This window comes from Schistocerca americana, chromosome 3 (assembly GCF_021461395.2).
Source record: "Schistocerca americana isolate TAMUIC-IGC-003095 chromosome 3, iqSchAmer2.1, whole genome shotgun sequence".
Classification (NCBI taxonomy): Eukaryota; Metazoa; Arthropoda; class Insecta; order Orthoptera; family Acrididae; genus Schistocerca; species Schistocerca americana.
The window spans coordinates 255210489-255225461 of NC_060121.1; the positions used below are offsets into that span (position 1 = coordinate 255210489).

At 40.3% G+C, this 14973-nt stretch overlaps 1 protein-coding gene across 1 annotated transcript in view; it reads left to right on the forward strand.

The window, feature by feature from the left end:
* Positions 1-14973, forward strand: part of LOC124606003 (dynein beta chain, ciliary) — an 809537-nt gene that overhangs the window by 483710 nt on the left and 310854 nt on the right. The window contains exon 44 of the mRNA XM_047137965.1: positions 7840-7988. Coding sequence (XP_046993921.1) covers positions 7840-7988 — 149 coding nt within the window. The remainder of the gene's footprint in view (positions 1-7839; positions 7989-14973) is intronic.

Genomic DNA, 14973 nt, shown 5'->3' on the forward strand with positions numbered 1-14973 from the left:
AGAAGTTTTCTTTTCCACTGCTGGTGTAAAATCTGTATCATTATTAGATTCTTGGTCAGTGTGAAAGAAATATTCAGAGCATCATTCAGATTCTTGGGGTGGCTGATGTGAAAGGATCATTCAGAGCATTGCACCTGAGCACAAGGCGGGAGGACAAGGAATTTCTTCATCTGGTGATCCAAAGGGCTCAACAGCAGAGTTACAGCCACAGGATTTATACAGCTTTTGATGTCAGAATAAATTTGTGAGAAAAATTTCGGCTCTAATTCTGTTGAGTGATTATGATTTCAATCTCCACTTGTGAACCAATATAATCATCACTAGTACGTAATCAATTCTCTTCGCCAAAGCATACCATTGTACTGAAACAAATCAGCAACAACTTAAAATCCTGCTGAATTTTGTTTTATGTTCTGTTGTTTGTCATGTATATTATGTGAACAAATTTCATTCATTTTGTGTGCATGGTGTAAGAAAAATGTTATGTTTTAATCATTTCTTTACAGAGTATCATTATTGTTATGATTTTGTATCACACTAATGAGGTACTTATTATTTTCAATTAACGAAAGGCATGTATTAAACAATGGGAAATCCAGGATGGAATGTAACAATACCAGGGCAGGAAAGTTGCTACTCACCATACAGCGGAGATGCTGAGTTGCGATAGGCACAATAAAAAGTTTCACACAATCATAGCTTTCGGTCATTAAGGCCTTTGTCAGCAGTAGACACACATACACACTGCACACACACACACTCATGAAAACACAACTTGCACACATGTCTGCAGTCTCAGAGAGCTGAAACTACACTGCGAGCAGCAGCACCAGTGCATGATGGGAGTGGCGACTGGGTGGGGGTAAGGAGGAGGCTGGGGCAGGGAGGGGGAGGGATAGTATGGTGGGAGTGGCAAACAGTGAAGTTTTGCAGTTTAGACAGAGGGAATAATAAGGAAATAATAAGAAATTAAAAGACTGGGTGTGGCGGTGAAATGATGGCTGTGTAGTGCTGGAATTGGAACAGGGAGGGGGCTGGATGGGTGAGGACAGTGACTAACAAAGGTTGAGGACAGGAGGGTTATGGGAGTGTAGGATATATTGCAGGGAAAGTTCCCACCTGTGCAATTCAGAAAAGCTAGTGTTGATGGGAAGGATCCATGTGGCACAGACTGTGAAGCAGTCATTGAGATGAGGGGTTTCATGTTTGGCAGCATGTTCAGCAACAGGGTCTCCACTTGTTTTTTGGCCACAGTTTGTCGGTAGCCATTCTTGTGGACAGACAGCTTGTTGGTTGTCATGCCTACCACCAGCAATACCTCCACTTCAACAGCTGCCACCCATTCCATAGCAAGAAGTCCCTTCTGTACAGTCTAGCCACCCGTGGTCGTTGCATCTGCAGTGACGAGCAATCCCTCTCTAAATATACCGAGGGTCTCACTGAAGCCTTCACAGACCATAATTATCCTCCCATCCTTGCACAAAAACAAATCTCCCGTGCCCTATCTTTCCAGTCTCCCACTAGCTCAGTACCATCTGGGACTGGAGCAACTGAATTACATTCTCTGCCAGGGTTTCAATACCTCTCATTGTGCCCTGAAATGAGAAATGTCCTACCCACTATTGTTCCTACCCCTCCTACCTTGCTATTCCACCATCCACCCAACCTACGCAATATACTTGTCCATCCTTGCACAACCCCTGCTCCCAATCCCTTACCTCTTGACTCATATTCCTGTAATAGACCTAGATGCAAGACCTGTCCCATACATCCTCCTACCACCACCTACTCCAGTCCGGTCGCTAACATCACCTATCCCATCAAAGTCAGGGCTACCTGTGAAACCAGTCATGTGATTTACAAGTTAAGGTGCAACCACTGTGCTGCATTCTATGTAGGCATGACAACCAACAAGCTGTCTGTCCACATGAACGTCTACCGACAAACTGTGGCCAAAAAATAAGAGGACCACCCTGTTGCTGAAAACACTGCCGAACATGATACCCTTCATCTCATTGACTGCTTCACAGCCTGTGCCATATGGATCCTTCCCACCAACACCAGCTTTTCTGAATTGTGCAGGTGGGAACTTTCCCTGCAATACAGTGTGTTAACTGTAAGACGGCAGAGTTGTGAGGGGAGTGCGGGGAGAGGAGGAAGCAAGCATTTGCTGGCGAGGGGAGGGGTGAGGAGAGGAGCCGTTGGGGGGTGGGGGGTGGGGGGCATGCCTACCAGTTGCAGTGCTGGAACTACAAATTGCACGTCATGCTTACACGAAAGCAGACGAAAGGCTTCAAAGTAAAACTCGCTTTAAATGTTGTTCGTAAACGAAACTGAAATCATCATGTACATTAAAATATATATATATATATATATATATATATATATATATATATATATATATATATATATATATATATATATAAAAAAAAAACAAAGATGAGGTGACTTACCGAACAAAAGCGCTGGCAGGTCGATAGACACACAAACAAACACAAACATACACACAAAATTCAAGCTTTCGCAACAAACTGTTGCCTCATCAGGAAAGAGGGAAGGAGAGGGGAAGACGAAAGGAAGTGGGTTTTAAAGGAGAGGGTAAGGAGTCATTCCAATCCCGGAAGCGGAAAGACTTACCTTAGGGGGAAAAAAGGACAGGTATACACTCGCACACACGCACATATCCATCCACACATACAGACACAAGCAGACATATTTAAAGACCAATATGTCTGCTTGTGTCTGTATGTGTGGATGGATATGTGCGTGTGTGCGAGTGTATACCTGTCCTTTTTTCCCCCTAAGGTAAGTCTTTCCGCTCCCGGGATTGGAATGACTCCTTACCCTCTCCTTTAAAACCCACTTCCTTTCGTCTTCCCCTCTCCTTCCCTCTTTCCTGATGAGGCAACAGTTTGTTGCGAAAGCTTGAATTTTGTGTGTATGTTTGTGTTTGTTTGTGTGTCTATCGACCTGCCAGCGCTTTTGTTCGGTAAGTCACCTCATCTTTGTTTTTTTTATATATATAAATGAATGTATATAATAGAGGGAAACATTCCACGTGGGGAAAATGTATCTAAAAACACAGATGATGTGACTTACCGAACGAACGTCCTGGCAGGTCGATAGACACACAAACAAACAAACACAAACATACACATGAAATTCAAGCTTTCGCAACAAACTGTTGCCTCATCATGAAAGAGGGAAAGACGAAAGGATGTGGGTTTTAAGGGAGAGGGTAAGGAGTCATTCCAATCCCGGGAGTGGAAAGACTTACCTTAGGGGGAAAAAAAGGACAGGTATACACTCGCACACACACACATATCCATCCACACATATACAGACACAAGCAGACATATTTAAAGACAAAGAGTATTGATGAAAAACTAAAAAAGAACATGGAAAGAAAGCATTTTTGATAGTACATTCAAATATTAATGTATTACAGTAAACAGATCTAAACTATCAGTGACAGTGCTTTTCTCCAATGAGCTCAATTCATGGATGACTTGCTTTAATATGAGAATTTATTTGAGAGCTATCACCAGCATACTTCTCAAGCATGAAAGTCTATTTTAGGCATCTGGAATACACCAAGCAGATTCAGAAGGATGTAGGCTGCAGTAGGTACTGGGAGATGAAGTAGCTTGCACAGAATAGAGTAGCATGGAGAGCTGCATCAAACCAGTCTCAGGACTGAAGACCACAACGACAACAACACCGGTAGGGGTTGTTGGTGACTCCCGATATGGGCCAGCAACTGCCTCTTCACTCATTTTGATAATGTTTAGCACAACTGCACAATAAAAACATGCAGAACAGTACAGCGTAAAACAATAACGAAGCAGACGACAATGACTACCTTGTACAACACAGTCAGCTACGTAATGTTGGCAGCAGTTGAAACTGCGTGCCTCAGGAAGCCTCCCGACTTCTACCGATTCAGGACTAGGGAGAGGTCCGCCATCTAAAAGTTTACACATTGTACATCCTACATTTCCGTAAATCCTCCTAGCCTCAACCTTCGTTACTCACTGTTCTCACCCATCCAGCCCCCTCCCTGTTCCCATTCCAGCACTACACAGCCGTCATTTCACCGCCACACCCAGTCTTTTAATTTCTTTTAATTTTTATTTTTATTGTTATTTTTATTTCTCTCCTTTTCATCACTTACCCCTTCCCCCCTCTGCACCTTCTGTCCTGCCCTCTGTCTAAACTACAACACTTCACTGTCTGCCTCTCCCACCATACTATCTCTCTCCCTCCCCGCCACAGCTACCTCCTTACCCCCACCCAGTCACCACTCCCAAAATCTATGTATGTACACACGCACAAATTGAATGTAAAATTTAAAATAACAATTTAAAACATAGAGCAAAAATAAGTAAAGCAAATAATTAGACTAATAATATACATCTAAATATTATAATAAGTTATGGTGAAAATACTCCAACAGCACACTGCAGCTTATTTTCCCAAAGTGGTGTTTCAGAAACAAGTTTTATTACAGATGCATATATGTTGCTTGAAAGCTTCTTGATTTTATGTTGTAACAAAAGTGTTCATTTTTCAAAATTAATTAATAGTGGTAGTGTACATTGCAAAATTTCAAATTATTACAAAAATTGATAATACAGTTTTCAGGAAGTTGATTACTTATCAAATTTATATGAAAATTTATATGAAAAAATATTTTATGTATCATAATTTCTAAGATATTCCCTCTACACCTAATGTGCCTCATTGCCTTTCAGAGCTTGGTTTGCCTCTTAACCCTGTAACTGCTCTGGACGTGTTAAACACGCGCAACTTTGTGCCTGTCCCTGTGTGCTCTGAACGTGTTTACGCGCGCCACCAGTCCTTCTACCTGGTACTCTGAACATGTCTACACATAGACACGTTCAGAGTACCAGGTAGAAGGATTGGTGGTGTGTGTAAACACGTTCAGAGCACACTGGGACCCCATAGACACATTCAGAGTACCAGGTAGAAGGACTGGTGGCATGCATAAACACGTTCAGAGCACACAGTGACAGTCACAAAGGCGCGCATGTTAACATGTCCAGAGCAGTTAAAGGGTTAAAAGTGAAATTGGGCACAAACAAAAAAACATGTATTGCATTATGCTGCCCCCTCTACACAACCCCCAAGTTTCATCAGCATCGTTTATTGATACTTTAAGAATGTTCCCTTGTAAGTACAGTTTCCCAGGGTTTATTAAAAACGTAGTCACTTTCAGAATGACTCAGCAGTTCCTTTACTTGGATCTTGATAGATGCTTTAACGACAAAGTCTCAGAAGTTAGATGTCTGTGTCAGAACCTCAGTTTGGTCATAATCCACCCCTTCTACTTATGATAGCAGTGTTCTGTGACCACTGACTTGCTAGATTGCTGCAGTTTGGTGTTCTTGGCAACAATTTTCAACTGTATGCACTCCCTGATTTGTGCCATGCCATATTAGCATCTGATAGAACCCCCCCCCACCCAACTTCCATAGTCAAAGTTTGTCCTTGACATTACCAAGCAATGTCCATGTTTTATCTGGTGAGTTGAAGACACTCTTCATTTAGTGTTATTCTCTGTTACCGTTGGTTGTACAGTCAGTGTAGGATGTAGGGCTCTTGGAATGTTCCATCTGTGTAGCCATTCTTTTGTTACACTGTCAGATGTTCAAGTTCTTGGTTGAGACTTCCATTTTGAGAGAGGGTGCGTGTCTATGTACCAATATCCTGAGCACCCTGTTCCTCTGCACTTGGTGGTGGCAAGCTGTCAGCACGTTAAATACAGGTTGCCATGTGATCTCAAGGTGCACACTGTGATCCAGTGTACTGTCTTTTAACAAGGCCTTAGAGAAAGGTGAGCACTCTGTCCACTCTGACTTCCATGATATAATTGGAGGTCTGGTATATGTGATTGAAATATATGAGTAAATTGTTCAGCTTGCTTCTCACCATATGATAAAAGCATTGTCACATACCAGGAAAAATATTCCATATACATGTTAGAAAAATCTGGTGAAAGTGAACCACCAAGGCTATTTCTTCCATCTGCTCATAGTAACTGCTGTTGAAGAAAAACTATGTAATCACTAAGACATGCCTAAAATGGTTGGTCACCTCTGTGTCAAATTTCTAACCAGTTAAGTTCTAAGGGTTCTTGTAAAGACACTATGTGAAAAGAATGTCAAAGCTCATAGGGGTGTCAGAAACCTCAAGCTTAAAGTTATTAAGATGCCCAACAAAATCAACATACTTGAGAGTATGATGTGGACATTTTCCGACACAAGGACAAAGCATATCCTATAGGTATTTATTGAGAGAGTGTGACGGTCACCAGTGAGAGAGTGTGACGGTCACCAGTGGTTCTAACAATGGGGTGTAAAGGCACCCTGTAAAATTTCAGTGGATCCTGCTCTCTGTTGTAACTTCTTAATAACTTCGTCTGGCGAGCCGGATTCATTGAGAAGTGACATGGTCTTCCTCTCTCCTCTATTATTAGGTTCAGTGCTGATCTTCCAATGTGCAATGTCTTCTAACAGGCCTCACATCTTCTCAATGTAATTCTAGTTAGATAGGACCATAGTTGTGTTGCCTTTGTTTGCTGATAGGACTACCATGTCTAGATCATTTCTTAGTTCCCGTATGGCACACTCTCCCTGCTAGACATGTTTGGTTTCGTAGGTTTTGTTCAGCAAGAACACTACAGGTTTCATCGTGACATAATTCTTCATCAGCTACAGTTGTAAGTCACACAGCTACCTCAGTAGGTCCTTTCTTAAGAGCTGAAACTGCATCCTCATCCAGTTGCTTGGCTATGTGGTTGATGATGTTTCGCAAGGATTATCGATGTCAAGAACAAACTCAGACTATGGAAATCCAGGGTCTGTCAGATTCCCTGCCAATGTGGCATGTTGTACGTAGGTCAGACAGTGCATTCTGTTGAAGGCCATTGCCAAGAACACCAACAGCACACCGAACTGGAGTAGACAAACAAGTTGAGAGTTGCAGAATTGTTGCCTATCAGAATTACACAAAATGGGTTATGACCATACAAAGTTTCTGATATGGACGTATAGCTTCTGGATCCGTTCATTAAAGAATATATGGAGATTGAGTAAGGGAGTGGCTGATCAATTGCGATTGTGGCCACATTCTTAATATGGCCTGGAAACCTGTACTTTACCTGATTAATAAGAGGAAGGAAATATCCCACATCGAACTAACTTTAGGGAGCAGGTGGAGCAACAGCAGTAACGGAAACTCTTGCAGCATGCATCCCTAGGTGTGACCTTCGGACAGAGCTTGTGTCAGTGGCAGGAGGAGGATGGGGATGTAGATGCTGTATGCACCCCCGAGCCTGTACGTGGACTGTGTACAGGACACCAGGTTGGAGGGTGCACTAGGAGGATGTGGGTAGGAGATATAAGCTTCAAATCAAATCCTAGGTAACCTGTTGATCAATGCACCTGATGATGGTAACATGTTGCTTCATGAAATATTGTAACCGTTGGACACTGACATTCAGCTGTTCACTTGTGAACTATTTTGTAGAAGTTGAAGAATCACAGTTCCGTTCTGGCATTAATTTGTATTGATTTTTCTCATATCTGACAATATCATATAAATTTAGCTTTCATATGCATTCACAGTAAATTCCTTTCCTATCCGTTGAATATCTATTGAAGTTATTACAAATAAAAGTCATTTTCATTGCAAGATGCATGTTTTTTATATAAGTGGTCTAGCAGAGGGAGTGAAACTATATTGCTTACTGCAGTATATTTTGAAGGCTGAGAGTAGTAATCTTGCTTTATTATTGAATCTGTATGTTTGTTACAGATTTTGACACTGGCAAGTAATGAAAGAATAGCACTGAACCCATCAATGCGTTTATTGTTTGAAATATCTAATCTGCGCACTGCTACACCAGCAACAGTATCACGTGCTGGAATTCTTTATATTAACCCTCAAGATCTTGGATGGAATCCGTTTGTATCTAACATTTTAGTATTAATGCATGAAAATTATAAATGTTTCTCACTTGCACCCCTTCTATTCCATACAAGCGTTTTTATTTAAATATGTATAGCACCTCCCTTATAAAATGAAGCATACAAGCGTTTGTATTTAAATATGTGTAGCACCTCCCTTATAAAATGAAGCAGTATTGCTGCTACATAAATTCATCTGTAAATGGACAATATGTAGTCATATTTAACTACAAGTTAATTTAATAGCCTGTGAGTAAACTCATTTCATTTCTAATATTTGGTAACTGAATTTTTTTTCAAATCGCAGGATTTAACATGACACTCATAGCTTTGTAGCAATCTGATTAGTGTTGTTCACAATTTCTTACAAATATTGTATGTTATTACTATTAACTTAAATTATACGTAAAAATATTTCTGGTGATAAATGTACTGAAAAACTAGATGCATAGTGATGAAGCTAGTGTAGGATCCTGCATCTACCACCATATTTTGGAAACAACTGTGAAGTGCATGGCAATGGCTATTTCTCATCATACTGACTGCGTATTAGGATTTCTTTCTGGTCCATTTGTGTATGCAGTACGGGAAGAATAACTGCTTCTCTGTTATTTCAATCTGGTATAGTGCACAGAAAGAACAAACATTTACATCTTTCTATGTTGTTGTTGTTGTTGTTGTTGTGCTCTTCAGTCCTCGGACTGGTTTGATGCAGCTTTCCATGCTACTCTATCCTGTGCAAGCTTCTTAATCTCCCAGTACCTACTGCAACCTTCATCCCTCTGAATCTGCTTAGTGTATTCATCTCTTGGTCTCCCTCTACGATTTTTACCCTCCAAGCTGCCCTCCAGTACTAAATTGGTGATCCCTTGATGCCTCAGAACAAGTCCTACCAACCGATCCCTTCTTCTTGTCAAGTTGTGCCACAAACTCCTCTTCTCCCCAATTCTATTCAATACCTCCTCATTAGTTATGTGATCTACCCATCTAATCTTCAGCATTCTTCTGTAGCACCACATTTCGAAAGCTTGTATTCTCTTCTTGTCTAAACTATTTATCGTCCATGTTTCACTTCCATACGCGGCTACACTCCATACAAATACTTTCAGAAACGACTTCCTGACACTTAAATCTATACTCGATGGTAACAAATTTTTCTTCTTCAGAAACGCTTTCCTTGCCATTGCCAGTCTACATTTTATATCCTCTCTACTTCGACCATCATCAGTTATTTTGCTCCCCAAATAGCAAAACTCCTTTACTACTTTAAGTGTCTCATTTCCCAATCTAATTCCTGCAGCATCACTCGACTTAATTCGACTAAATTCCATTATCCTCGTTTTGCTTTTGTTGATGTTCATCTTATCTCCTCCTTTCAAGACACTATCCATTCCGTTCAGCTGCTCTTCCAAGTCCTTTGCTGTCTCTGATAGAATTACGGTGTCATCGGCGAACCTGAAAGTTTTTATTTCTTCTCCATGAATTTTAATACCTTCTCTGAATGTTTTTTGTTTCCTTCACTGCTTGCTCAATATACAGATTGCATAACATCGGGGAGAGACTACAACCCTGTCTCACTCCCTTCCCAACCACTGCTTCCCTTTCATGTCCCTCGACTCTTATAACTGCCATCTGGTTTCTGTACAAATTGTAAATAGCCTTTCTCTCCCTGTATTTTGCCCCTGCCACCTTCAGAATTTGAAAGAGATTATTCCAGTCAACATTGTCAAAAGCTTTCTCTAAGTCTACAAATGCTAGAAATGTAGGTTTGCCCTTCCTTAATCTAGCTTCTAAGATAAGTCGTAGGGTCAATATTGCCTCACGTCTTCCAACTTTTCTATGGAATCCAAACTGATCTTCCACAAGGTCGGCTTCTACTAGTTTTTCCATTTGTCTGTAAAGAATTTGCGTTAGTATTTTGCAGCTGTGACTTATTAAACTCATAGTTCGGTAATTTTCACGTCTGTCAACACCTGCTTTCTTTGGGATTGGAATTATTATATTCTTCTTGAAGTCTGAGGGTATTTCACCTGTTTCATACATCTTGCTCACCAGATGGTAGAGTTTGGTCAGGACTGGCTCTCCCAAGGCCGTCAGTAGTTCCAATGGAATGTTGTCTACTCCGGGGGACTTCTTTTGACTCTGGTCTTTCACTGCTCTGTCAAACTCTTCACACAGTTTCATATCTCCCATTTCATCTTCATCTACATCCTCTTCCATTTCCATTGTATGGTCCTCAAGTACATCGCCCTTGTATAGACCCTCTGTATACTCCTTCCACCTTTCTGCTTTCCCTTCTTTGCTTAGAACTGAGTTTCCATCTGAGCTCTTGATGTTCATACAAGTGGTTCTCTTATCTCCAAAGGTCTCTTTAATTTTCCTGTAGGCAGTATCTATCTTACCTCTAGTGAGATAAGCCCCTACATCCTTACATTTGTCCTCTAGCCATCCCTGCTTAGCCATTTTGCACTTCCTGTCGATCTCATTTTTGAGACGTTTGTATTCCTTTTTGCCTGCTTCATTTACTGCATTTTTACATTTTATTTTCTCCTTTCATCAATTAAATTCAATATTTCTTCTGTTACCCAAGGATTTCTATTAGCCCTCATCTTTTTACCTACTTGATCCTCTGCTGCCTTCACTACTTCATCCCTCAAAACTACCCATTCTTCTTCTACTGTATTTCTTTCCCCCGTTCCTGTCAATTGTTCCCTTATGCACTCTCTGAAACTCTGTACAACCTCTGGTTCTTTCAGTTTATCCAGGTCCCATCTCCTTAAATTCCCACCTTTTTGCAGTTTCTTCAGTTTTAATCTACAGGTCATAACCAATAGATTGTGGTCAGAGTCCACATCTGCCCCTGGAAATGTCTTACAATATAAAACCTGGTTCCTAAATCTCTGTCTTACCATTATACAATCTATCTGAAACCTGTCAGTATCTCCAGGCTTCTTCCATGTATATAGCCTTCTTTTATGATTCTTGAACCAAGTGTTAGCTATGATTAAGTTATGCTCTGTGCAAAATTCTACCAGGCGGCTTCCTCCTTCATTTCTTAGCCCCAATCCATATTCACCTACTACGTTTCCTTCTCTCCCTTTTCCTACTACCGAATTCCAGTCACCCACGACTATTAAATTTTTGTCACCCTTCACTATCTGAATAATTTCTTTTATTTCATCATACATTTCATAAATTTCTTTGCCATATGCAGAGCTAGTTGTCATATAAACTTGTACTACTGTAGTAGGTGTGGGCTTCTTATCTATCTTGGCCACAATGATGCGTTCACTATGCTGTAGTAGCTTACCCGCATTCCTATTTTCCTATTCATTATTAAACCTACTCCTGCATTACCCCTATTTGATTTTGCGTTTATAACCCTGTAGTCACCTGACCAGAAGTCTTGTTCCTGCTATTTATTTATTTTTTTATTTATTTATTTTTTTATTTATTTATTTATTGTTCCGTGGGACCAAATTAAGGAGAAGTCTCCATGGTCATGGAACGAGTCAATACATGAAATTATGACACGATATTAGAAACAGATAAAATGAAATATAAAAAAAACATATTCAGGTGACAAGTCGTAATTTTAAATGAAGAAAATCAACAATGTAACACTGGAATTTGCTTAATTTTTTAGCTCTTCCAGGAGCTCCTCGACAGAATAGAAGGAGTTAGCCATGAGGAAACTCTTCAGTTTAGACTTAAAAGAGTTTGGGCTACTGCTAAGATTTTTGAGTTCTTGTGGTAGCTTATTGAAAATGGATGCAGCAGAATACTGCACTCCTTTCTGCACAAGAGTCAAGGAAGTGCATTCTACATGCAGATTTGATTTCTGCCTAGTATTAGCTGAGTGAAAGCTGCTAACTCTTGGGAATAGGCTAATATTGCTAACAACAAACGACATTAAAGAAAATATATACTGTGAGGGCAATGTCAGAATTCCCAGATTTTTGAATAGGGGTTGACAAGAGGTTCTCGAACTTACACCAGCTATAGCTCGAACAGCCAGTTTTTGAGCCAAAAATACCCTTTTTGAATCAGAAGAATTACCCCAAAAAATAATACCATACAACATAAGCGTATGAAAATAGGCAAAGTAGACTACTTTTCGTGTTGAAGTGTCACTTATTTCAGATACTGTTCTAATGGTAAATAAAGCAGCATTTGGCTTCTGAACAAGATCCTGGACATGGGCTTTCCACAACAGATTACTATCTATCCGAACGCCTAGGAACTTGAACTGTTCCATCTCGCTTATAATATGCCTATTCTGTCTGATCAAAATATCGGTTCTTGTTGAATTGTGAGTTAGAAACTGTAAAAACTGAGTCTTACTGTGATTTAGCATCAAATTATTTTCCACAAGCCACGAACTTATTTCATGAACTACATTATTTGTTACTGTTTCAATATTACACACAAGATCCTTCACTATCAAGCTGGTGTCATCAGCAAACAGAAATATTTTTGAATCACCTGTAATACTAGAAGGCATATCATTTATATAAATAAGAAACAGCAGTGGCCCCAGTACCGACCCTTGGGGAACGCCCCACTTAACAGTGCCCCATTGGGACTGAACATCACTACCACTCTCAATATTGCGGAGAATTACCCTCTGCTTTCTGTTCTTAAAGTAAGAGGGGAACCAATTGTAAGCTACTCCCCTTACTCCATAATGGTCCAACTTCTGCAGTAATATTTTGTGGTCAACACAGTCAAAAGCCTGCCACTGAACTTCACTAATTCCCACTATATCTAACTTTAACCTATCCATTTCCCTTTTTAAATTTTCTGTCCTACCTGCCCGATTAAGGGATTTGACATTCCACACTCCGATCCGTAGAACGCCAGTTTCTTTCTCCTGATAACGACATCTTCTTGAGTAGTCCCCGCCCGGAGATCCGAATGGGGGACTATTTTACCTCCAGAATATTTTACTCAAGAGGAATATTTTACCCAAGAGGACGCCATCATCATTTAATCATACAGTAAAGCTCTCTGCTATGGCTTACAAAATGCTTGTGTGCCACATCTTAGAATACTCTGCTATCTTGGAAGCAAAACAACACATGTTGTACGAGACAAGGGAGATACAAGAAGCAGAGTAGCACAAGCAAAGAGATAATTCTTCACTAAAAGAAGTTTGCTAGTAGCAAATAAAGGCTTTAATTTGGTGAAGTGTAATGTGCGAGCAAATAAGGTTTTTTTTTTTTTAAAAAAAAAAAAGAAAAAGTATTCCATATTTTGAGAGGTGATAGTATGTATCCAAACAAGAAATAAATGTCCAGTAAACATGTGCTTTAAAATACATACCTGCAGAGCTATGAGCACATGTTCATCTTTGCTACTGTGAGACACATCACTTCTGCAACTCCTTGATATTACAAACAACCTACAGAATGAAGTAAACGAATGAATAAATAAAAAAAATAACATTATTCTGTTACTTTGGAACATCAGAGCTTCTAATGTAATCTGCTTGCTATCCCATACCACCTGCACTTGTGCACCATCACTAAAGGTGGTGCTCAATACACTAGTAAGGTATGCTTGTGTTCAATGTCTAAGGGAATCACGCATATTCCGAAAAACTTCAAGTTGGGCAATGATGTGCTTCACATTCATAGGAGTAGTTTCTACACTGTGTTCACAGCTGACACACATGTGCAACAATGGAAAATCTAGAATGAAGTAATGATAATATTATGAAAAGAATAGATTGCTATCGATCATATAGTGGAGATGTTGAGTCACATGCCAGTCTGACCTCGTAAATGTGCGTGTGTATATGTAGTCTAATTCGGAAGAAGGCCTTTTGGCTGAAAGCTCACTTGTTTAATAGTTTTTTTGTTGTGCCTATCTGCGATTCAACATTACTGCTATACGTTGAATAGTAATCTATCCTTTTCATAGGCTGATGTTGACACATGAGCAACAGGTGACTAAAAGCATCTTTAGTAACTACACACTGATGAGCCAAAACATTATCGCTACCTGCTTAATAGCTTGTTTCCCATCTTTGGAACGAAATAGATCGGTGATTCTGTGTACCAAAGATCCACCAGTTTGTTGGTAGGTTTTTGGAGGTATGTGGCATTAGATGTCGACACACAGTTCATGAAATTCACGTAAATAGCGTATTACTGATTTGCGTATGTGGTGATGGCACTCAATAGTGACCCAGATGGGCTCTATAGGATTTACATCACACAAGTTTGGTCGCCAAGACATTTTGAGTTCACTATAATGCTCGTCACATCACTGTAGCATGGTTCTGGCTCCAAGACACGGACAATTATACTACTGAAAGATGACATCACCATCGGGGAGGACACTAGCATGAAGGGATGCAGATGGTTCGCAGCTGTCAGTGTGTCTTTGATTATTAGTGCAGGTCCCATTCAAGTGTAGGAGAATGTCTCCCCTAGCATAATACTGCTCCCACCAGCTTGCATCCATGATGCTCTGCATGTTTTGAGCCACTGTTCACCTCAATGATGGTGTTTGTGGAGATGACCAGCAACCTATTGTAGCAAAAATGTGATTCACACAAAGAGCCAACATGTTCCCATTGATTGATAGTTGAATACTCATACCCAAAGAAATTGTAACTGACAATGTCACTGGATCATTATGTGAACACTAAGGGGTGGTCTGCTGCAGAGCTCCATGTTCAACATTGTGTGATGAATGGTGTGCTCCGAAACATTTGTGTGTGCATTAGCATTGTGCTCTTTTGGCAAACATGCCACAGATCATCAGCTATCATACATTACAGAGTGGACAAGCCTCTGAACCCCACATTCTGTCAAGAGTCATGGATGCTCAACCATTGAGTGCCTAGTGGTATTTTCACTGCCCTTCTATCTATTTCTGTAGGTGCTCATGACAGTGGCACATGAACATTAACCAACTTCACCGTTTACGAGGTACTTGTTCACAAACTCTGCTTAATAATAACAATAATAAC